This window comes from Podarcis tiliguerta (assembly GCF_965153285.1).
Source record: "Podarcis tiliguerta genome assembly, chromosome: 10".
NCBI lineage: Eukaryota > Metazoa > Chordata > Lepidosauria > Squamata > Lacertidae > Podarcis > Podarcis tiliguerta.
This window is the reverse complement of record NC_139543.1, coordinates 29,087,135-29,112,141: the sequence shown is the minus strand read 5'-3', so window position 1 is coordinate 29,112,141 and position 25,007 is coordinate 29,087,135. Positions and strand designations below refer to the sequence as shown.

At 41.6% G+C, this 25,007-nt stretch overlaps 1 protein-coding gene and 1 long non-coding RNA gene across 8 annotated transcripts in view; one reads left to right on the top strand and one right to left on the bottom strand.

Annotated features, from left to right (window-relative positions):
* Positions 1 to 25,007, bottom strand: part of SRGAP1 (SLIT-ROBO Rho GTPase activating protein 1) — a 111,947-nt gene that overhangs the window by 5,694 nt on the left and 81,246 nt on the right. For all 4 annotated transcript variants that reach the window (XM_083399490.1, XM_083399489.1, XM_083399491.1 and 1 more), the window contains 14 exons: positions 24,312 to 24,533; positions 21,465 to 21,566; positions 19,916 to 20,113; positions 19,719 to 19,803; positions 17,512 to 17,539; positions 16,699 to 16,732; positions 13,426 to 13,486; positions 12,738 to 12,815; positions 9,403 to 9,537; positions 8,123 to 8,228; positions 6,518 to 6,742; positions 3,976 to 4,055; positions 1,478 to 1,658; positions 196 to 330 (listed from right to left, as the gene is read on the bottom strand). In XM_083399490.1, the coding sequence (XP_083255616.1) occupies positions 196 to 330; positions 1,478 to 1,658; positions 3,976 to 4,055; positions 6,518 to 6,742; positions 8,123 to 8,228; positions 9,403 to 9,537; positions 12,738 to 12,815; positions 13,426 to 13,486; positions 16,699 to 16,732; positions 17,512 to 17,539; positions 19,719 to 19,803; positions 19,916 to 20,113; positions 21,465 to 21,566; positions 24,312 to 24,533 (1,670 nt within the window). The remainder of the gene's footprint in view (positions 1 to 195; positions 331 to 1,477; positions 1,659 to 3,975; positions 4,056 to 6,517; positions 6,743 to 8,122; positions 8,229 to 9,402; positions 9,538 to 12,737; positions 12,816 to 13,425; positions 13,487 to 16,698; positions 16,733 to 17,511; positions 17,540 to 19,718; positions 19,804 to 19,915; positions 20,114 to 21,464; positions 21,567 to 24,311; positions 24,534 to 25,007) is intronic.
* Positions 1 to 25,007, top strand: part of LOC310658303 — a 41,922-nt gene that overhangs the window by 13,142 nt on the left and 3,773 nt on the right. For 2 of the 4 annotated variants that reach the window (XR_014502205.1, XR_014502206.1), the window contains exon 2: positions 18,642 to 18,707. This is a non-coding gene — a long non-coding RNA (uncharacterized lncRNA). Of the gene's footprint in view, positions 1 to 18,641; positions 18,708 to 20,804; positions 21,249 to 21,479; positions 21,598 to 25,007 lie in introns of those variants that run through there. The other 2 variants (XR_014502207.1, XR_014502208.1) reach the window with 2 other exon arrangements.

Here is a 25,007-nt window from a genome sequence, read left to right as displayed (position 1 = left end):
TAGGTCAAATAAGTCTGGGAAGCTGTGGTCTAGATGATCTTTGTCAAGACGCTATATTTTATGCCTCAAACCCCCATGAACGAAAAAGTTGTTTCACGGATTGCCAAAATAATACACGTGGTGTGCTTTTAACATTCTCTAGTGCAATATAAACGCCACGTATTTAGTTAATGCTGAGTGCTCTGTTCAATTTACCTTCCGGAATATATTTCGGGTTGACGATCTGTGGGTGAGTTCATATCCTTAGAGGAAGATTTGTCCTCTGTTACAGGTCCACTGCTGGCTTCACTATCTGCTTTCTGGCTCAGTGTGTCTGAAAATGTATCATCCCTGAGCAGAAAAGACAGGTGACAATTCTTGAGAAACCAATATTATTGGGTGGAAAGAGTAAGAGTGGTTCATGATCTCCCCCCCCCCCTCCATTTTCAGTCATCTCATTCTCGTTAACCACCACTATAACCATTATATTCAAAGGCATTAGGTAGATATATAATCAAACGTCGGCCAATAGCAGGAATGCAATTGAAAAATTAGGAAGCTCTGCGGGGCAAGAAGAATATCCCCAGCTGAACTTCTCTTTATAATTTGCCTTCTGGCTTCAGCTTTGTAGATGCTCCTAAGTGACATTTTGCCTCCCAAATGGCAACTGAGAAGGTATCATAATAAGGAAGCAAGCAATGTATCTTACAATTAGCCTAACAACAGTGTTGATACTTTTAGGAGACGGGAAGCATGATTTTTCAAAGAGGGAGCTGTATTTTTATTCAAACAGAATTCTGAGAAAGGCAGAGAAACAGGAAAAGTGCAATCATATACACATTTTACAAAATCTGTGGGCTGCAAATGACATAGAATTTGATCTTGAGAAGTGAGGATGGTTTCAGTTTAAGACTAAGAATTCTCACCATGCAGGATTTGGCAGCCCTCTTCCATTATTACAGCTGCTGAAAGCAGTGTTTCTGCTTATTTGAGTTATTTCTATACTGCTCTTCATATAAATATACTTCGCGATATTTAGTGCTTTTTGTGTGTGGTGATATTCACCAGTAAGAGGAACAGTCGTTCCTCTTTTTTTGCTGCCTATGGCGGCCATTTTATGCAGCCAGCTACAGCACTTTAAGTTATGAGTACCAGCAACAACAAAAAAGCACTGTCAGGACGGTTCACAATAAGAAATTACAGTAAGGGATATCCCTATATGCTACCAGAGGAGAGAGGGAGAGAATGAAGAGATAAAGGAGGAAATGATGCTCAAACATTGATTGGCTCTTGGCAGCATGAAATTGCCCTAGGGCCCCAGCTTCCACATGCACTCCTGCCCCCTATCTGGAACCCCACTCCAGGGGCTCTGCCCCACAGCTTTGGTTTATAGGGCCTGCATAATGTCTACGAATCAACCATCGGTACTTGACTAGACTGGTCTGATTGGGCACATGACAACTTCTAGGATACTTTGCACCACTTAGCTGTTCCTTACATATCTTGAACCACTATGTATTGGTGAGGTACAAGGCCGTCAATTCCATTGTGTCTTCCTTCCCACCAGTCATCAGAAGCTCGATGATATAAGAGCAGGGAGGCCCCTTTTTTAAAAGACAGCTCTCGTGCAGATCTTCCAACATAGTCAAACTTGGCAATCGCTTCTATTGGTTCACATTCTGTGGAGGGAAGATGAAGAAACATGTATTAGACCGGGCTGGGGGTGGGGACAGGACTCAGGAGGAAGAATTCCTCATAAAGAACACATAATGGATGCAAGCAAAGGTGAAGAGAGAAAGACTTTTATCCAGAAATGACATTCTGTTGATCAAGAAAATAAGCCCCCATAGAATTTGTGGAGCTCTTTTTCTTGCCTTTACAATATTTCAAGTGACAGGGACAAAGAGAAGACTTGGGATCTGTAAGAAACTTAAGATTTTCGGAATGGTCAGTCGCACAATGAACAAGTGCTGTTTTCTACCAGCTGTTTACAATGATGCCAACAATCCTGCATGAGACTTTTCTGGGCTGCCTTCAGAGTTTTGATTCCCTGAAAGAAGCCGTTTTAGAAACTAACTTCAGATCCAGATAATACTGTCATCAAGTTGTGGGATAATGATTCTATGATGAATCAGCCTCATGTAGCCAATACCCTTAACTCTAATTAAAGCATGAAGGGGTTAAGACCATAGAGTAAGCTGTGTTCACAAAAAACACAAACACAAGTTACAAAACCCTTTTACAGAGATTTGATAAAATAGGTCTTGTGAGCTTCAGTCAGTGTGAATACAGTTATACCAAGGAACAAAATAGTTCCACCTTTGCAGCTCCTTTGAAATTACAATGACAGAACTACTTCCTTGACCCGTTTTTTATTTCCTTCACCTATCTATAAATACAGAGGAGATAGCATGGTATTCCAACAAAAACATTGCATTTCTTTTGTGTGAATTCTACATCAGCCATGATCCATCTGTTTCGGGCTTCCTCAGGAAATTCACTCAGATTTCCTCTGGAAACGGATACTGTAAACTATTCTATTCGATGCGAATTAGAGCAAAATAAATTCTACAATGCCTCAGATATTGCTGGTAATATATATATATTTATATCTAGTTCGGAGGCTGCCAGTATGGTGACTGTTAAGTACTGATGTGTTTGCAGAGGACTTCCCTGGTATTCACAGGGTCCTCTCTCCCAACCCTTCCCCCTGCTGAAATTAGACTTGAAAAAAGCACTCTTTTGCAGCCAATAGAATAAGCTAAATCTTGTGATGTGTGAGTGGTGCTCACAACAGATTCTTAGTTTGGGGGGGGGGGTTGAGGGGTCCAGCTGCACAAATGGCACCTTCCTTCCCAGGACTAATACTACCTCCCAAGGGGGAGTTTCAACAGCAACACACACGCCGCCACCCCCCCCCCCGAATCTGAAGCCAGGCTTTCAATTGATGGCTCAAAAAGAGGTGAGTCCCTGACCAGAAAGACGACTTTGGGTAAACCCCACAGTAAAGCCAGTAAGGAAACTTAGGTGAAAAGAACCCTGACCAGAGAGAGGACTTCAAGTGAAGTTCTCTGTATGGCCTGTGAATTAACGAAGATGAATGGTCTTTCTACTGGGATGCGGGTGGCGCTGTGGTCTAAACCACTGAGCCTCTTGGGCTTGCCAATCAGAAGGTTGGCGGTTTGAATCCCTCGCGATGGGGTGAGCTCCCCGCGATGGGGTGAGCTCCTACTTGCACGCTAGTGCAAGTAGATAAATAGGTACCACCGTGATGGGAAGGTAAACAGCGTTTCCGTGCGCTGCTCTGGTTCGCCAGAAGCGGCTTCGTCATGCTGGCCACAAGACCCAGAAAAACTGTCTGTGGACAAACGTCGGCTCCCTCGGCCACTAAAGCGAGATGAGTGCCGCAACCCCAGAGTCGTCTGCAACTGGACTTAACTGTCAGGGGTCCTTTACCTTTACCTTTTTTAATGGTCTTTCTGTAAATAGTGGAGGGGCAGAAAGATGAGTGCGAAGGTCTGGGTCCATGGCACAATGGAACAAGCCAAGGCCTGAGTGCTCATGCACACCTGGAGCCAGGTGCGCTAATGCCGGAGGAAACGGGCCTCTAGAGACCCTGCTGACTTCCTCCCCCCCCGCCTGCATTTACTTAAAAGCAAACCACAACACTGTGCACAAAAGAGTTTAAAATGGCACTTAGAACATGACAGCGAGCCAGAAATTTGTGCTGAAATGCAGAATTCTTTCACTTGACCTTCCTTCTAACTGTGTTACGCAGGAAAGAAGCAAGGAAACAGCTGGCCAATGACAGGCAGATCAGTGTTAACAACAAAAACAAGAAATACACACAAAAAAAGAAAGAAAAAAAGAAATGAGACACTGTGCCAGAGATTCTTCATTTAAAAGGAGAGGTGATGAGGAAAACAGCATTTCCTTCATCAATGACTTATACATGGAAGGGGGAGGGGGGAAAGGCAAACAACACAAAGGGCTTACCATCTTCACTGGTGTGCGGTCCTGTCCCAGCATCTAAGTCCACTTCTTCTAAGGTACCATGTTCACTATAAGGACTATCACTGTTGAGACAGTGCCATATGGATTAATACCTTATGAATGGACACATTTATCATTAAAAAATCAATTAAGCTGCCGTATTATTAGCCTCCTGCTCCTGCAAACACTACTTAACATATTCAGTTAAGACAAAGCACTCCTAGAATCTTAAAACACTTTTATTACCTCTTTTCTTTTTTAATCTAGATGTCAGATAATCTCCTTAGTATTATTTCTCTCTCTCTCTCAACATCATCTTCTTCTTTTTAAATTGGATAGTGTTATGTAACCTGGACAGTGTTTTACCCATATGAAGGGTCAAAAGGTTGCCTTAATGGAATGCTGCCTAAAGAGACAAACTAGAAGTCCTTCTAGTTACAGGCAAACCTGTGTGATATTACTCTGGGTTTAAAATCCAAAAGCAGTCTCCAAAGAAGGCAACTGGGAGCAGAAAAGAGGTTGTAGGGAAAGGAGGAAGCAAAGCGATCTTAAATCCGTTCCCTGATGGTCATTTTCCTAGTCCAAAACAGCTGTTTCTGTACTCTCCTTCCTCAAGATACTATAGATTTTTTTTAAAAAAGAAAAAAGACTGTCAAGATAATGTTACAAGCATCTGTGTGTAACATCTAGTTTGACCCTGAATACTGGCGCCTGGTGTCCTGATCTCAACACTCTTCAGTGACAGAAAATCACAATGGAAAAAGAATCAATTTTGCTCTGTGGCATCAATTTCATGTTCAAAGCCACAAGGGATGAACTGATGACACTTTAAAAACGTGTAAGGCCAACTGCACCAGAAAAAGCTCCAATATGGAAATGGTATGGGTCACAAAGTATTACTCTTATTTGATGTATTTTCAGCTATTCTCATTTTAAAGCCCACCACCTTCTTTTAAGTGACAGGTCTTTAAGCGACAGGGATAGGGTTAGCTGTCTGAATTTATCAGGAAAAGAATGAATTGATGATGTTTTGCCGTTTCACAGATTGCATCTTGAAAACGAAGTACCCTAAAAACTTACTAATTGTTTTCAGATAGATGGGAGAAATTTTATTTTAACTATCACTAGACAGGCCAACTGGGAGTAGCTGGTGTTCAATAAAACCAGCCAAAAGATCTTATTTATTTTTAATGCAAATAACAATCATGCTAAATCTGTTCAGTCCTAAAGGACACTTTGTAGGCATCTTTCCCACAAATTGGTCCTCAATGCAGCTTGCAATAAAATAATTAAAGACAGAATAACAGCAGCATAAGCACAAATTTTTTAAAAAATAATGAAATGGTGCTAAAACTAAGGAAGAGATAACAAGGCAGTTTGCTTCAAAATGACTTCCTGGAACGCACAAAACCAGACCAAACTGGCATGCTTTTACTAAAGGCACAAACATCTGCTTTTATGTAACAAGGCCATTTATGCTGAACCATTTCCCTGTCAAGTAGACCTTAATCAACTGGCTTTTAAAACCACTATAATGATATTAGGCATAATTTCACGTAGCTGACAGACTGGAAAACACGTGGGCCACAAACAGACATGCTCAACCTGACAAGTTTTATTTTAGAGAAAAATCAGCTGTGGGTCATCAAGTCAGAATATGTTTTAGGTCTGGGCCCCAATGCCAGTTTTCTGCTGAAAAATACGGTTTATTTTTATTTTAACCATTTTTTAAAAAAATATTTTATTTATTTCATAAAATTTATATACTCCCTGGTTGTCAAAAGCCTCCACACAGTTCACAAAAACCGCTTACTTTTAAGACAGCTTACTATCAATAGATCTTGAAGTAGTTTCCACGTAAAAAAGTAAATAATATACAGGCATGCAAATATCTGATAACTGTGTTGTATATTTATGTACTTGGATTTCCTTTTTACTTAAGAATACCATAAATATACAACGCAGCACAATATCCATTTGAGCAACAAAAATCCTATCCAGATAAAATTCTTAAAAAGTAAAAGAAAAGCACATTATCACTTGTTTCCTCCTGACTGCTTGTTGCCCCTGGAAGTACAGTGGTACCTCGGGTTACATACGCTTCAGGTTACACACTCCACTAAGCCAGAAATAGTGCTTCAGGTTAAGAACTTTGCTTCAGGATGAGAACAGAAATCGTGCTCCGGCGGCGTGGCGACAGCAGGAGGCCTCATTAGCTAAAGTGGTGCTTCAGGTTAAGAACAGTTTCAGGTTAAGTACGGACCTCCAGAACGAATTAAGTACTTAACCCGAGGTACCACTGTACTGTTTACTGCAAAAAGGAGGAATCTGGAGCCAGGCAGGGGGCAAATTTCAGTAAAAGACTGGTGTGGGCCCTGACCTGGTTAAACAAGTGACAAATGTCACACGTAGTTTGGCCCAGAGTTACAGGCATCTATAGCTTTTTTTAAAAAAATGGTAAACAGGGGTGAAACTTTTCACAAACTAAAAGTCATTCATACCAAACTGAAGCAATCCGACCTGGGCAAAATAATGAAGAGCTTACCAGTATTCATCACCAGCCATACATTTCTCATAAACGGGGCCATCCAGCTCCTTAGAATCTGGAAAAATGGTTTCGTGGTGAATGATGATAGTTTTGATTATTTCGTTCACGTGAGCCTGGCACGACACTTGCTCTTGAATGTCTGGAACAGGCATCAACGTTGGGCCAAAACAAATGGCCAGGTTATACGGATCCATCATATTTTCATCGCTGTACTGCGAAAGGCTGTTTTAAAAAAGGGGAAAGAAGAAGAAGAGGGTCCCGGGATCGTTATGTGACCTTCCGAAACAAAAACGCATGCTTAAGCTGCATACACAATATTACTCAACCCACCCGCCACAAGCGGGTTGCTTCATAGCTGTCAACTTACAAATTTGAAAATAACGGACCAGCAGCTTCAAAAATAAGCGATCAGCAGCCGAAATAAGGGATTTTCCAAGCACAGGTATGTTCAACTTCTGAGCCCCTCCAAGCCAAAGGCAGAAAGCCCAGCCAGCAGCCAAACGAAGCCTCAAGCGGTGGTTCCCACAGCGCAGCAACCCAGCAAAGGGGATGCAGCAAGGAAAACCACCGTCACCTCTCCGCTGTGAAGCGCTGAGCAAAGGCGAGTCCTCAGGCAACGTGGCCGATTTGATCGGCACAGGGCATGCAAGCTCCACACGCCCCCGTGGAGTAGACTCCTTATTGGGTGAGCAACGCAGTCAAGCAACACAGTTGGAGCCTCCCTCTTCCCTGGCCGGCAGGGAGGGAGGGAGGGAGAGGAGCTGCTTCCTTTGAAACCCAGGAAATTTAAGGTACATAATCAATAAGGGACAGCAGAGGGACGCAGCACTGGGATAAGGGACTTTCCTGCCAAATAAGGGACGGTTGACAGCTATGGGTTGCTTAATCTTGCACTGGAACGCCGTAAGAGCAATTTAATTAAAAGATCTTTTTGTGTCAGGCTGACATGAAGATATATGTGGGTTACTTGAATTCCTGGGGCAGCAGATCTAAAGCTGAGATCATCAGATGGGATGCCCAATGTTGAGAGGTGATAGGAGCTGCAGCTCAACAGTATCTGAACAGAACAGTTACAGCTCGAAGATAAAACTTGCAGAAATCTAACAGGCGCAACAGGTTTTGTAGCCCTGAAAACCTTGCACCTGGTGCTGCCAAGGACACAGGAGTTGAACCAAAACTGCATTGAAACCAAACTACATTTTGTTCATGTCAATATAGCCCGACACTCTCAAGGGCTATTTCAAACTTTCAGTTTTCAATCTCCTTTCTATAAGTGATGGAAATGAGAATTCATATATTGCTATATCATCCTAAAGCAGCTGTTGAGGATAACTTGAGTGTTTATTACAACTGAAGCTTCAAATAATTATTATTATTATTCTCGTCAATTATGCAAATATTTTGGGCAGTTCATTTTACATTTGCACAACTGCTGCATTCAAGTCATTGCTATTACAGTGAGATCTCTCAGTTCAGGGTAAAAATTATTCCAGTTTGTTTGGAAATCATGGCTTTGCTGCCAACTGAAATATTCTCCTCTGTTAAAATGAAGGAGAATTAAAGATCAATAGAGTGCTTCTGATCGGAAGTTAATGTACTTACTGATTGAGGAAAGCAAAAAGATATCTTAGCACTATAAGGACTGATCTGGGCAAAGTCAGGAGGAGTTTTCGTATGTGAAGAGCTCTCTCATAGAGATTTTCTATTCCTGCAACATACAAGTAGACAACATACAAGTAAAATCATTGGCTATGTGACGGTACAGTATACAGCACTATGAAGAAGAAGAAGAAGAGTTTGGATTTGATATCCCGCTTTATCACTACCCTAAGGAGTCTCAAAGCGGCTAACATTCTCCTTTCCCTTCCTCCCCCACAACAAACACTCTGTGAGGTGAGACTTCAAAGAAGTGTGACTAGCCCAAGGTCACCCAGCAGCTGCATGTGGAGGAGCGGAGACGAGAACCCGGTTCACCAGATTACGAATCTACCGCTCTTAACCACTACACCACACTGGCTCATTTCTAGGGCATCAATTCTAACATTTCCTACTACAGTGGTACCTCTGGTTACGTACTTAACTCGTTCCGGAGGTCCGTTCTTAATCTGAAACTGTTCTTAACCTGAAGCACCACTTTAGCTAATGGGGCCTCCCGCTGCCGCCGGAGCCCGATTTCTGTTCTCATCCTGAAGCAAAGTTCTTAAACCGAGGTAATATTTCTGGGTTAGTGGAGTCTGTAACCTGAAGCATATGTAACCTGAAGCGTATATAACCCGAGGTACCACTGTAATATTGCAGATCTCATCAAGCTGATAGCAAATGGCCAATTAAACTCTTTAGCGTATTTTGCCCATATCCGGAATAAGTCTAAACTGGGGGAGTAAACTCTGCTTTCCTTCTGACCTGAACATCTTGTCACTCAAAGGAACCGCCATTCCCTTTTTCTGCAGGTACATAGGATTCTCAAACACCTTGGCTATGGTCACTTACAAGCCTGTTAAGATGATTTATTCACCTTAAATCTGGTCCAGTTTCTCCCCTCACATGCCCTCCATTGGCTTGTGGGGGAGTCAGGATGCATGCAGGGGGAGAGGAGGGGAAATTTTTCCATTGGGCAAGCGGAAAAAGTTGCACGGACAAAACGTTTGTAGCAGGGCAGCACTGAATTTCACCATACCTCCTGTGTTCTGAAAAGGCGGCGTGCCTGCCACAATGAGGTCAAGGGTACATTGAGAGCAGATTCAGAAATATGTATGAATGCACATATATTAACTGCAGAGGATAGCAAACTGTCTTGCAGAAATTGGTTGGCGGGACATCTGAGGTGCTAGTGCATTTATTAGTAAGTAACTTTACAAGCTGTTAAAACAAATTTAACTTACTGACACAAGAAATAAGATCATTAAATCTTTCCTTAGGAAAGACAGGGTTCTCCAGCCCTCGGAAATAGAGCTTCAGTACTCCAGCAACTGAGTTAATGTCATGATTACTTTGGTCATCTGCCAAAGGATTTTCACCTGCAAAAATAAATCAAGTTAAATACTTAATATAGGCATTCTAGCTGAACAGCATTTTACTACCTAGTCGGATCATGAGCTGTATTAAATAAATAATAACTGGTTTAGTTAAGTCCAGTCTTCGATTAAAGTAAATGTAAGAGAGTAAAATAAACATTCCTCTTAATTGCATAGGCTAGGCATCCCTTGAGTCATCAGCTGAGAATAAAAGTTTATTGGGTCAGACATGCAATACTCAATCCATATGGTCTATTTATGGACTAATGCACCTACTCAAAACTAGTCCCACTGAAATAAAGATCTAATAAACTTGAGAAAAATGGTCTGAGGATTGCAGAATGCATCAAGTAAGTCTTTGCAACCATTTGTTCAGTTAAGTCACATACCAAGCAAATATAGATGTCTTCAAGGTGCACATCTTTCTTAGCGCCGAAAAAAGTAATTAAAGAGATTTCAAGAACATGCGGACTGCTGTGTATTGTGATGAGAAAAATGGATTCTAAATGCCATCCCCCAGTGGAAAAGATCGAGATTTCAGACCGTAAAATGTGTTTAAAAGGGGGATGCTAGTAGTTGAAAGGTTGTTGGTTGGGTAACTGTTTTCAGTTTAGTTAGCTTTAAAAACTAAAGCAAGATGCTTAGGACTTCATTGCAGCTGATATTTGAGAAAGTCAACAATTTATATTGATTTAATACCTAGATTTTTTTTTTTAAAGCGACAAACACTGTAATATTTCCTCATAGGTACTTAGGTAGGTGCCTTATGTGTATTCTTTATATGTAAATAAAGTTGACAAGTACCGTATTTTTCGCTCTATAACACGGACCCAACCATAACATGCACGTAGTTTTTAGAGGAGGAAGATCCGTAGGCATGCCACTCATAGGCATTCCCTCCATAACATGCACAGACATTTCCCCTTACTTTCTAGGAGGAAAAAAGTGAGTGCTATGGTGCAAAAAATATGGTATTTTAACCTGTAATTTCAGTCTATTATGTATATTTTTAAACCGCTGTTTCTTCGTATTTTAATTTTGTTTTTTATTGACAATTTAGAGTCAACGTATATTTTGTATTACCTGCAAACCACATAGCGGTTTTATTTCATGGTAAAAGCGGCATATGCGTTTCATTAGAGTAAACATCTAAAGTTTTGTTCGATTAAATAAATAAAAACATGTAAGCTCCTCCACTCCCTCGATCTTTTTTATTGCTCCTTTTCTGTATCTTTTTGAGCTCTACAATATTTTTGAGGCGAGGCAACAGGAATTGCGCATCTCTTTCCTAAGGTAAAGGGACCCCTGACCATTAGGTTCAGTCGTGACAGGCTCTGAGGTTGCAGCGCTCATCTCGCTTTATTGGGCGAGGGAGCTTCCGGGTCATGTAGCTAGCATGACTAAGCCGCTTCTGGCGAACCAGAGGAGCACACGGAAATGCTGTTTACCTTCCCGCTGGAGTGGTATTTATTTATCTACTTGCACTTTGGCGTGCTTTCAAACTGCTAGGTTGGCAGGAGCAGGGACCGAGCAATGGGAGCTCACCCTGTTGCGGAGATTCGAACCACCGACCTTCTGATCAGCAAGTGCTAGGCTCTGTGGTTTAACCCACAGCGCCACCCACGTCCCTGATCTCTTTCCTAATGATCCTTTTAACACGGAATGTTTCAGTGGGAACTGTTCAAATGAGAAACGAAGGCGGTCACTTGCTTTGGCCGGGGGGGGGGGGAGTAGCTGCCTTAAGTGAGCAGATGAGTGCATGACCTGAAGCTTCAGCAGTGAAAAAGAGGCATACGTGCATGAAAGGAGAGAGTAGCTAGAAGTGAAAAGAATAAAGTGGTATTAATATTAATGTGCAAAAGAAGAACTGCGTAGGAAAGAAGTGGCATGGAAGCTACAACACAAGTAAGGTTTAGTGGGTGACAATTTTACAGAGATTTACCCATGCCACTTAACATGTAAGGTACTGGAAGCAATTATTACTAAAGTCTTTGGCTGCTCACATGACATAGTAATAATTTAAAATGTACAGTTTGTACAAGGACTTCCACTTGCACGATGGAAGCCCCCCCTCCTTCTTGCTGCATATTTCCTGAATCTATTTGGGGAATCTGGAGAAAGATTTGGGGAGTGGAGAGAGGAAGGAGAGGCAGTTTAAGTTCCACTGAAAAAGTGGAAAGTCCTTGTTCAAGTGGGACAACTCCATTTCATATAACCCTTAATAATAAGGAGGGCTTAGCCAAATTCATTAATTTAAAAAAATGGTTGCGCAAAAACAATCCACAAATAAAGTGTTTCAGCGTGATTTAATTCTTGTGTACTCCTGATTTGGAGACCTGAACTGATCCCTCCACCCCGCTCATTTTATTTAAAGGACTGACTTTTCTCCATGGATCTACTTGAATGAAAAAACAATCTGTAAGTGTCTGGCTGTAAATTAAAATGTGGGCAGCCATATCCCCAAAGAGGGCACAAGTTATTATACTTTTAAGTAACTTTCACAGTTCTATCAGTATCTAAGATAATTGCTGGAGCCCAAAGGTTCAAATCCTGGCGTGGTCACACACTTAAATTTCCATGTTGACTTTCACAGTCGATATTATCATTTCAGTATGCATACATATGGGAGATAAAATTCCTGAAGCCCTTCTCGCTATTGTTGAAAGCTGCTTGGTTCCTGAAAAGCTGGAAAGGTTCTAGCTAAGTCCTAGGAAGAGTGTACCATATGCTGAATTTATGAATGGGATCATTTTTTATTCTAGTAAAAGTCATGTCTGGAAAGCCCCTTTGTGGGACTTAACCCTAGTCCTAAGCAAGAGTGTGAAAGACATTAAGAGAAAGCCCATACCTTGCCCATGGCTGGCTTTGGATCAGCTGAACCAGTACACTAAACTGCTGCCACCTGAATGTGTTGCACCCATGAATTGCTTACACTCCTTCTGCAGTAATCTGCACGTTACCCTAAGGTATTACAGCATCCGTATTGCTGAAACAGCCCCACACAAGGACAGAGATGCAGAATCTGTCAAACGGGCCGCTGTCCGACATATTTGCTTATCAGGACAGACCACTGTGTGCATTAACGATTAAGTTTCAAGGAACGGAAGCATTTCTGTGTGGTTAAAAGGTTTAGAACGCTGGCTCTCACGTTACCGAAATGGAACAAAATACAATTATGTATGCATGGCAGAAAATATAATTACCTCTCTCAAATGAATTTTTAATATCATTGACTTCCACCTGGGAGCCAGATACTCTGAAAATGCCCTGGTGCTGGAGACCTGAAAAACAAGAGCAAGAAAGAAATATGCGTCATTAAATTGGGTACCAAGTTATTTCAAATCGGAAGGAAATACTGACTTGTTACTGATTTATTAGACATATAACCTGTTTTGTTTCTTGTTTTTTTTAAAAAAGCAGTTTACACCATTTTGAAACACAATTCTGACTTCTAGTGCCACAATTCTCACCATGTCTACTGAGAAGTAAGTCCTATTGAATTCAGTAAGTGGAGTTAGGACTGCAGCCGTACCCTCCTCCTCTCTCTCAACTTCCTCTTAGCTTGCTCCTGACCGCTTTCCCCTGCCCATTCTTTGCTTCTGCCATTATATTGTGTACGTTCCATTCACAATTCCATTCTTTTTGCTGCCTTTCCACAGCCTCACTGTCCCTGTTGTTTTATGAATGTGCTGTTCCACACTAGGCTTTATTCTAGAGCTCCTCACACTGCCATTCTGTGAGCCTCCTTAATGCTGGATTAAAGCTTTACGACCTTCCCTAGCTGTAATTAGAAAGTGACTTAAACATCAGAAAAAAGCATAATTATTAATAAGCACAATATTCTGAAGAAACCACAACTAGGATTAAGTAAAATTGAATTTTGGAACTCACCATACAAGTTGATAAACCGGATGCAGCTTTCCACAATGAGGGGGATTACTTGCCCGGAGTCCTATGAAAGAAGAAAAATCACCCCAAATATACCACAAATAATATAAGAGAGATTATCTCAGCAAATAGGAATTATCACTATTAGGAATCAGCCTCAAACTCATAATGATCTGTAAACACAAACCTCACTAGAACCATACTCGTTCCAGTAATGCATTTGAGAATCAAAGCCTTTATCTTAAAAAAATCTTTCCAAACTGAATTATCTTCCTCAGTTTGTCAGGAGCAGAAAGTAATGCACAGCCTTTATAAGTATGCATCCTGTATGTTTTTCTTGAAGGCAGCTGACCAAATGTGATAGCAAGTACCTTAAAAAAACTGGACTCTTTGCTAACACTGACAAGGAAACCAAATTGAAAATAGAGAATCCTGACTTGGGAGCATGAAGAGTTGTCAGCGTCTTTTTCAGAACTCCAGTTCAGATGTAACAACCTTGATCTAATAAATCTTACCAAGAATTAATGTGCTTCTGTGTTCCCCCCCTTTTCTTTCTTCTTTTGCTTGTGTATTTCTAGGGTTTCTTAAACCACAGTTTAAGAACCACAGTTTCCTGTTACACCTGAGCTGGGAAACTGTGGCTTGATCTCTGTTTATTAATCAGAATATAAAACCAGGAGCAAGAAAGATGTACGGAATCTTCAAAGATGAAGAGTATGCAGACACTACACTCAGCCTAATACAGTCGTACCTTGGAAGTCGAACGAAATCTGTTCCGGAAGTCTGTTTGACTTCCAAAACGTTTGGAAACCAAAGAGTGGCTTCTGATTGGCTGCAGGAAGCTCCTGCAGCCAATCAGAAGCCGCAGAAGCCCCATCGGACGATCAGGTTCCAAAGAACGTTCACCAGCCGGAACACTCACTTCCGGGTTTGCGGCGTTTGGGAGCCAAAACATCCGAATACCAAGGCATTTGGAATCCAAGGTACGACTGTAAACCATGGTTTATTAGGTTATTACGCTTGAACTCGTCCTATGTATTAGATTACAAATGTAGTGCCTTATGCCTTGTATTAGTTTTATGCCTTAATATAATTGATGATGATGCTATACTGCTATGACATATGGCCCAAATAAATAATAACAGAAAAATTTACTCGTAATTAGTTAAGCAACTGCTTTGGCCACTGGGCCCCTGTAGCCTAGGGCTGCCCTCGCTTCAACATCTTTGCAGTCCTAAGAGCATCTTCATTAAGCTATTAAAGGGAAATAAACAGCAATGCTATAGTTTTACAAAATTAATAAATGCATATATATAGAGAGAGAGAGAGGGAGGAAATTTATATAAACCACATTCACCTTTGCAAAGTTGAAATATGCAAGGAATGTACAGCAACCCCAAGGGTACTGTTTGCAGTAAGAAATTTCAAGATTAAAATGAATGTATCATTAAATGCATTTCCATGGCATTATGAAATGGTTTGCTAAAATTTCACATTTACCCAATTCAATGCAATCACAAAAGCTGTCATAGATTTTTTCAGTCCCTTTACAGGAAATAACTACAAGAAGGAATCCATTACTCAAGGTTACTATGGGATGACATGAACTGAAATAATGCATTTTGTTACCATTTTGTTAATGAGAAAAATGTTCTGGGGTTTTCCCACCACCCCTGGAAAGCCCGGTGTGCTTTTTAATGGGCAAATGCCAGGAAGTACTAAGCACCACCCCCTGCCCCAATCACTATGAGTTCACCCCAAATTTCAGCCTCCCACAGCCGATTTTGTTATCCAAGCAAAGAAGCAAACAAGATGCAGGAGGGTCTGCCTAGACATAATTTGGCCTCAATTTGTCAGAGTATTACTACAGCTGTTCTCCTGCCGCTGCTATGAAAACTACATAGTTAGTATTCTGAAGGCATATCTGTGTTCTGTCACTAGCTCTATGGGGGAAAGCAATTATCCTCTCTCTTTTTCTGATTAATAGTTTTCACATCCATTGTCTCCTAATGTTTTTTTACAATGTTTGGATTTTGACTTTAGTACAAGAAGGCCAGGATAATTTTACCTCCTGGGTATTAGAGACTAGTCATATGCCTGCTATTATGCTTCCGTCTATGCTTTAGTTGAAATTCCTGCATTGCAGGGGGTTTGACTAGATGACCCTCAGGATCTCTTCCAATTCTATGATTAGGATGGCTAGCATGTTGATAGAGTGCCTGTACCTTGTATGGACCCCAAAGGGAGTAGACAATGAATCTCTGTGTGAAAAGAAACCCTGCACATTAATCCTAGGGTCTTTGTAAACAGAGGCCAAATCACTCAAAGTATTTAATGAACACACGCTCATTTCCTTTACTACAGACACTTTCAGGTGCTACAACTAGCAGATAAATAGAACCAAACTGGAAATGAGAGAAGTGACACTAGGAAGGAGCAAACTACTTTGGAGTTGCCATCACAAGTTTTTGCATGATGCCTTCTGATCCTGCCAGCTTGTTTGGGCTAGCATTAGTCGGTTAAGAAATCAGTACAGTCCCTGTGTGAATGACAGGTGTATGTGGCATGCTGATGAGCCACAAAACTGATTGGAAGAACTGCTACGGTCAAGTTCAGTACCTTAAAATCCTACTAAGGGCAATGGATCTTAAGAGTTCAACAGGATACGCATTTATTTCAAAAGGATCCCATATTATTTGGAAAGATGACCTCCCATTTGTCTATCATGCTGCCAGGACAAAGGGATAAAAAGAACACATGGGCCAGAAAGCACATAGTAAATCCATGTGAATGACGTATGGTTGAAAAGATATAGCTTATTTTATAAATTGCGAGAAGATCCATATACAATATCTTGCATATAAATTGCGAGAAGATCAATTTTCCAAACATGGCCTTTGTTTGCTTATTCTAAGTAGCAGTGCTTTATGTGATACTACAAGCTGTTTGTAAGTCTTTACTGGGTTTAAAAAGCAAGTTACCGTGCTGTGCTGGGGGGACAGGTAGGCAGATCTGGCATTTAGGAAATGGTAACAGAAGCCAGCCTGCATCTGTCAACTTCCTGCACACCTGCGAAAGAGGTACTATGGATCTGGGAGGTTTCACCTTTTATTGCATAAAGTGGATTCCGTCAAGACATTAGGGATAGCTAATTTCTCTAATTTAGAGATCCACTAGAAAAACACCAGGAAAGCGTGACATGCCCCTCTCATTTCTTAATGCAGACAGTCCCCAATAATCAAGAGATGGTAAATGTTCAATTTAATAGCCTTATACCTGATGCCTTGTGTGGGAGTTCCTTCGCCCTCGGCTATAAGCGTTATCAGAACAGGGGGGGAAACACAGGATGAAGATGTAAATACAGCAGTCAAAAAATAAACAGAACAGTACTAAGTAGCATAAGGAATTCCTGAAAACAATACAAGCATTGGGTTTTCAGAACCAGCATGTTGTAACATAGTCTTTTGAGTTAATCTGAGCAACATGTTAATCAGAAAATGTTGCATACTGACAAAAAAAATTTACCTTCTTTTAATAGGCTGAAAATGCTAATCATCCTCAAAATTCTGGTATTCCTTCATCACTGTGTATATATTGTGGGTATATTTGTCCTGACTCCAAGAAGCATTGTACTGAGCGTCTAGGAAATAAAACCCCCAGGACATGTCTGCCTCAGCATAGTATAACAGACCTTGGCCATTATGGCAAGGTGTTGAAATGAGTTGCTCTGGGAGCAAGGTGAACGATCCCAAATCACCATTAAACAAATTGTATTTCTGAGATTTAGAAGGAAGACTTTGTGGTCTGAGAGAAGGGCATATATTTATTAAGCAAAAGATAAATAGTAACAAAGCACAAAATCTGAGAGGATGTTAAGGAATTCAGTAAGATTTGCGTATTAATATTCATGGTGAGTGTAACAAGAATGCAACAAAGCTGCTAATATCAATAGTGCATATTTACTTTTTGAAAACGTATGGAACGACATTGCACTCATCATCTACAACATTTATTTCCTCTGCTTGTGAACGTTATTATCATTATAGCTTTTTGTAATACAAACCACATAAAAAAGTTTCACTGTCTTACCTTGTAGTCATATATTCTGCTCTATGACCTAAAAGATAAGGGAACAATAATCTGAAAACGAATGGAACTAAAAGTGGATTTTCTATGAAACTATACATATACCATCTAGTTCCTCTTCAATCTTCAATTATTTTTAACTGTGCAAGAGTTATACTTGCATGCCAAGGGAACTGTTTTCCCACTTCCAGCGTTAAAATGTTCGAAAAGCAAAGCCAGTATGTGAAGCTGCTATACTAAAGCTTCTGTCTTATGGGAGTAAAGAGTATGTTTGCTTGCTTGCTTCAAGCAATCTTGAAGGCTTGCATATTTTAATGAGCTAGTCAAAGTTTACATAAAGAGAAAGGGCTGGCAAGGCTGGAAGGCATATTGCCAAAGGCCGTAGAGTTTAAAAATGCATCGTCCTTAGATGTAGATGTAGTTATGAGAGTAAATATTTAAATGTGTGCTGCATAAGAATGCTTAACTGCATATTATGTAATATAAACACCTGGTGCACATCTGCCCAACACGGCTACTATGCTCCTTCATGCATTTCAGGGGCCGCAGCACAGCAGTTCCGCAGCACTACCACTCATGAAACAAATGGAGGATGCACAGCAGAAAAAAATGTTGGCTTGCACCCTAGGACAGGAAGTTCAATCACACATGCATAAAACAGATCTGTAGTTCAATGCGTTCTCCTTTACCAAACAGATGCTAGTTCTATATTATTCTCAACAAGCACAATCAAGGCACGTGGGTGGCAGAACATTTAAAGTATCAATTTTCACTCTTGCATTTGCTGCAGTTTCTGCCAGAAAAAGTTCAGCACATGTGTTATGAAACGGTGATTTGAAAACAGAAATCTATCTGCGCTTTTGAGGGATGGGATGGTTCTAGTTGCACTAAAACTCCGCTCGACCCACTTTTGAAATAAAGGCTTCCATTAGTGTGCAAAGTTGCTAATTGGGCTCAGAAACAACTATCCAGCCTGTTTCATAACATTTATGATTTCACATAAAGGGAAATGTCACCACTTTCTCATAAGCGCGGTATTATCTGCAAGGTTGGCGGGAGAGGAAAATAAAGCACAGAACCAAGCAAAGGGGTTGGCCTTAAAAGCTGCTAATATATATTTGTAATTCTTACAGCCTGATCCTGAGCTCTGCTACGGAGAAAGCCAGAGGATATGACTATGCAGAGGGCAGAAAATATAGGCAGGCACGTATTACATTCTGTGGGTAGCAGGTATTTATAAACTTGTTTTTGCAAGCCTGCAACAGCCTGATTATTAATCCCACTGAAAAGTATGAAAGAGAGATTTTCTGTGATTCATGATAATACAGGAAATCCCACTGTTACAAGAATTACTCTACAAGGAGCACATTTTAAAATGCAAGGCACATTTCCTCAATAATATAATGAACAAACTGATAATACCATGCTGGTGCATAGAAAGTTTATAATGCATTCTGTTCATAATGAGGCACTATTTCAGCCTACAGGGAAGTAGTTAATAAATTCGGCAGCAGAAGATGCAAGGTAATGCTATTAAGAGACAGAGATACCCAGACTCTTAGGAGTTATAATTTAGAATGTTTCGCACACAAAATAGGTCACATATGACCTTGCACAGTGGGCTGTCTAATTCTGCCAAAGAAAGATTTCTCCATTTTCTGTTCTATGCACCCTGCCTGGATTTTTTTGTTTCGGTTTTTTGTTTTTTTAAACAATGCCATGTACCCCCCCAACCCACCAAAAATACAAGCCAAATTGAGACAATCCAGTACATAAAATAAACTGGCTTTCAGGTCTCTGTCTGGGGTTTTATATTTTGCTTTGCTTTTGTTTACTGGAAAAGGAACCAGAATATTTCCTAACAGAAGTATAGATTCTGTGATTAATCTACTATGGCTTTAGGACAAGCCAGGTTCTGAAACCATCGTTTGATTCTGGCTTGTTTATACTAACCATAGTTTAAACAAGTCATAGTTTCCTGAGTTTAGATATCATGGGGACCTGTCGTTAGTTTAAAAAAAGGAAGCGGGTGCATTCAATCTCTTTCCCATATTTGCTAAAGAGGAAGAGGGGCAGGGAGTACGTGAGCCTCATGATCATTCACATAGCTTAAAATCATGGCTTCTGGCTACATCTGAACCATGGGTTTAAATATACGCATTGTAAATATTTTAGCAGATTTATTCTGAGGTTTATTCCGATTCATTTACCTTCTCCAAGTGTTCGCTGCAGTAAATCATGCTTTGCTTGGAGCTTTGTGATGAGATTACTTCCCTCCAGATACTCTCTGAATTTCTGCAAAGACACAGATCAATGCATTTCGCATCTGAAGAAGTGCTATCTACATTTCAAGAAGGTTGGGGGTGGGGGTGGGGAGAGCGTATCACACGGAAAGCAGGCAACACACCATGAAATAGAACTGTTCCGTCTCCTGCTGGTTTGCTCTTCTCTTCGCAATGCTAGGCTTGCTCAAGTAGGTCTCAGAAACTGTTGACTTCACAGACTCTGTTGAACGACTGTGTTGGAAACATTCAGAAACGTCATAGTCCTCAATGGTGACCATATCTTGTATTGTCTGTAAAGTAGCTTCAGTCGTCTTCTTAACCTGGAGTTAAAAAGGTGCAATTCATAATATCAAGCAGAAAAACAGACCAAGTATGTTCCACCATCAGTAGGAAAAAGGGAGCTGCTGAGTGTACTTGTTACAGGTGCTACATAATACTGGTTTGCATTAGTAAGAAATTCATATTTTACTATGGCAGTGCCAAAACATGGAATGCCTATTGACACCAGGCAGCCCCCTTCACTTCACTGTTCAGGCAAGCCTGAATTTAGATTGCCGACATGTGTTTTATTCTCCTTTTTAGCTTATCGTCGATTTTAATTATTTTTATTGAGTGTTTTGAACAGCTGCTTTCAACTATTTTTATTGATAATGTTATTGTGTTGGGATTTTTTTCGTGAGGCTTTCCCCCCTTGCATTTTATGAGATAAGTGCAAAAACTAAACAAACTAGTTCCTGACAGCCCATATATGCCTGTGCTCAGTGGGCCTGGGCAATTTCCCCTTTGAGACTGCCCAAACCACCCGGGCAGCACCTCCTCCATGTGTCTCCCTGGTGGTCTGCCCCTTGTGAGCTTTCTGGGAAGGCTGCTGAAGGAAGAAGCAGAAGGAGAGGCCTACTACGGAGCTGCCAAGCACTTCTCCTTTTCGCTCTGGGTCCTATGAAAAGGGGGAACAGCGCTGGTCCACCCCCCCTTTTTAAAAAACTGGCCCTGAAAGGGAAGTGCAGGGCCAGATGTCTCTGAAGGGCCCAACTGGGCCTGCCAGGCAATCTGGCCTCCCTCAGGGCTACAGCAGCCTCCCTCTGAGTGTTCTGGGTGGCAGGGCAAGCAGCAATCTGCTGAAACAAAAGCTGATTCAGAGCCACCTGATCCATCGCATCCCCTTTCAGGGCTGTTTCCTTGAAAGAAAAAGGTCATGTCAGCCTGGGCAGTACCCTTGCCTAAGTGAGTGTTACTTTATTCCCCCTGTGGTGAAGCGGACCTGCCAGCCTGCATCTTCTTTCCTCCAATGGCATCTGGCCCCTCAACAAAGCATGTTTTGAGCACAACACTAAGGTCGCTTCAACCTTCCATGCCGCTGTTTTGTTTTGTTTCCCCCCGGGAATCACTGTGGCTCAATGGACAAACATCTACTTAGCACGCGGAAGATCTCAGGTTCGATCCTGGCAGCTCCAGGTAAGGCTGGGAAGGTCCCTTGCCTGAAACCCTGGAGAGCCACTGCCAGTCAGAGCAGGGAGTACTGAGCTATATGGAACAACGGTCTGCCTCTCATTTTCGGTGCCAAATATAATATTTTCAAAAATCTTGGAGTCATTGTTAGTAGGCCCTGATATTTGTCAGACACTACGTGGAGTGCCAATGCTACGCCTGACGAACTGCAGTCCATCTTACCTCCTCATTTTCAATTTTCAATGTGGCCAGTCGTGACTGAAGCTGCTGATACCTAAGCATGAGTTCCCCTTGGACTGGCTGCTGGACACTGACCTGAGAAACCTGAATATGAAATATCAAACAAAGAGATTAGGTAAAAATTTGGGGGCGGGGCAGGGGGGTTTCACGTCAATCAAATCACCAAACACCTGGTTAAAAAGGAACAATTTGCCTGGCATCTAAAGGTGTATAATGAAGGCGCCAGGTGAACTTCCCTTGGGAGAACATTCTATAGACGGGGAGCCATTACAGAGAAGCCCTGTTCCTTGATTGCCTCTGGATCTCTTGAGGAGGAGGCACATGAATAAGGGCCTCAGAAGATGATCTCAGAGTCTGAGTAGGTTCATATGGAAAGAGGCAGTCCTTGAGGTATTGCAGTCCTGAGCCGCTTAAGGCTTAATAGGGTCAAAACCAGCACTTTGAATTGGGCCCTGACATGAATTGTTAGCCAGTGTTGTCGGACCAGGATAGGTGTAATATGCTCAAACCATCTTGCTCCGGTGAGCAACCTGGCCCCTGAATTCTTCACTAGCTGAAGTTTCTGAACCATCTCCAGAGGCAGCCCTACATATAACACATTGCAGTAATCTAACCTTGAGGTTACCAGAGCATAGAAAACAGTAGTCAGGCTATCCATGTCCAGATAGGGGTGTAGCTAGGCCACCAGCCAAAGCTGATGGAAGGAACTCTGGGCCACTGAGGCCATCAGAGCCTTGAGCGACAGCAAAGGATCCAGGAGTACCCCCAAGTTATGAACCTGCTCCTTCAGAGCAGGCGATCTCCCACCCATCCAGTCTAGGGAACCATCCACTAACAGTGCCTCAGCCTTATCTGGATTGAGTTTCAGTTTGTTGGCTCTCATTCAGTCCATTACTGAGGCAAGACACTGGTCCAGCACTTCCACTGTCTCACCTGCTGATGTCAAGGTGAAATAGAGCTATGTGTCATCAGCATACTGTAGACAATGTGCTCCAAACCTCCAGATAACCCCACCCAGCGATTTCATGTAGATGTTAAACAACATAGGGTATAGGACTGAGCCCTGCGGAACCCTACATTGAAGGTTCCATGGGGCTGAAAAGTATTCCCCAAGCAACACCCTCTGGGAACAACCATCCAAGTAGGAATGGAACCACTGCAAAGCGGTGCCACCCACTGCTAGTTCAGACAGTCGCTCCAGAAGGATACCATCATTGATGGTATCAAAATTCGCTGAGAGGTTGCGAAGAATTAACAGGGACATGTTTCCCTTGTCTCTCGACAGAGGTCATCATACAGGGCGACCAAAGCAGTTTCTGTGCCAAAACTGGGCCTAAACCCCAACTGAAATGGATCTAGAAAATCAGATTCTTCCAAAAGTATCTGGATCTGGTCTGTGACCTCCAGAACCTTGCTCAGGAAAGGGAGATTGGCAACTGATTAGTAAGTAGTTAGGTTTTCCAAATCCAGGGAAGGTTTCTTAAGGAGTGGTTTTACCACTGCCTCCTTCAAGCAGACAGGAACCACCCCCTCTTGTAAAGAGGCATTGATCATCTCCCAGGCCCAGCCAGCTGTTCCCTCCATGCTAGTTTTTATCAGCTAAGAGTGGCAAGGATCTAGAGCACAAGCAGTCGCCCTGACGGATTCGAGCACCTTGTCCACATCCTTGAGCCTTACCAACTGAAACTCATCCAACACAACAGGACCAGACTGTGCTCTGGACACCCCATAAGATTCATCTGCTATTACAGCAGAGTCAAGTCAAGGTTTGGTGGATGCAAGCAATTTTATCCTCAAAATGCTTTGCAAACAAGTCACAGCGAGCTACCGTTGGTTCTACCACCTCCTTTGGGCCAGCATGTAAAAGGCCCCGTACAACCTGGAAAAGCTCTGCAGATGTCATAATGAGGATGCAATGGAGGCAGCAAAGTATGCCCTCAGACTCTCAGCAGAGTGGCTCCCGCTGGGATGTATGGTTGTTACTGTGTGCTTATGTGTTAGTTTGTACATATGTTTATGAGAAATCCATATAAGAAAAATAGCGGGAATGACGGCAATCATATGGATGTGTAAAATGGAACTATTTTAGGCATTTGTATTTGAGGCACAGATGGGGAGTTTACAGAAATAATCACCATGGACACATAGGCAACACCCAACAGAGCCACATATTCACACATCTATAACAGAAATCGGGATAAAGCTCTGGATATTGGTTTCATCTTTTTCCCAGCATCGCTTGACGTGGCATGGAAATTTGCAGGTATAGAGTCTGACTAAAGGCCATGGGAAGAAACAAAAAATGAACATGTGTACTGTAGGAAGATGGTTCTAATACCGTCTCCAAGTTTCTGAAAAGTTATATGTTAATAGCCAGTGTCTCACCATACTTTTGAAGATGCTCAGGGACGCTCTGGAGAAACATGAGCAGCATAAGAATGCTATAAAAACAACTTTCCTCTTGCTCTGTTTGTATGCCGAAAGCTACTTGGCCAAGCTGCAGAGAGTTTACCCATGTTGTGGCAGATTTCAATGCGCAGTAATGAAGGGTTCATTTGGCATGGGATTTGTTTAGAGCAGCTGGCAAATTAAGTTCTACACAAAACATTCTCTTGGTGTAGTTTGTTTGCTGATCTTCTTGCGTCTGTATGAATAATGTTGGCTCTCGTTTTACCCTAGCTAGACCCTTTGTTTGAGTGGATAAAAGCTAGACATGAACAAAAAGGAAATCAAAGTTCACAACAGAGGGAAGTGCTCATCCAAGCACAAACAAAAATTTTGTTTGGATTTTTATCCTTTTCTGTCTATGAAAAGTCAACAGCTACTGACCTCATCACCCATATGGGGCTGGAACTCAAATCTCATTGGAGGGCAAAAGGCTGTCGGATACATTTCCATGAATCTCTGCTTGTCACTTCGTGGTTCCAAATTGTCAACAGCATTTTCAATGATGTCCAGGCCCTCGTGTCGAGAGGTTTCAAGGTTATACTCTGCAGAGAGATATGTTCTTAAGGCTCTGTTCAGGCTTGCATGATATCCAAGATCGCAACACTAACAGAATATGAAGGAGAAGAAGTTGTGTTTTTTAAAAAAGCAGGAAGCAAATTTCAGCAGTACTATCTAATGAACAGACAAGCACTTAATAAGAGAAACCATCCATAGTAAAAAATTGTATCTTTCAATGGGCATGACAAATGTTTTTTAATCTTTATCACAGTACAATTTATTCTACCATTTTGAAGACAGAAAAATTGGATCACATGGAACTGTGCACTACAATTGTTTGTTTATTTGAACATTACATTATTCCAACTTTATCTTTTTTATTTAAAAAAAAAACATAATTCTTGTATAAGGAATGATAATATTTAATGAAAATGGGCTACCCATCATATATTGCATGCCTATTATCACAAGAAAAACTTTAGGAGATATGGTCAACCTATTCATAACTGTGAGTTAGCATATAGACCTGCAGTGCCTGTGCATAACGGAAATGTTTACAAAACACTGTGTGTTTCCCAC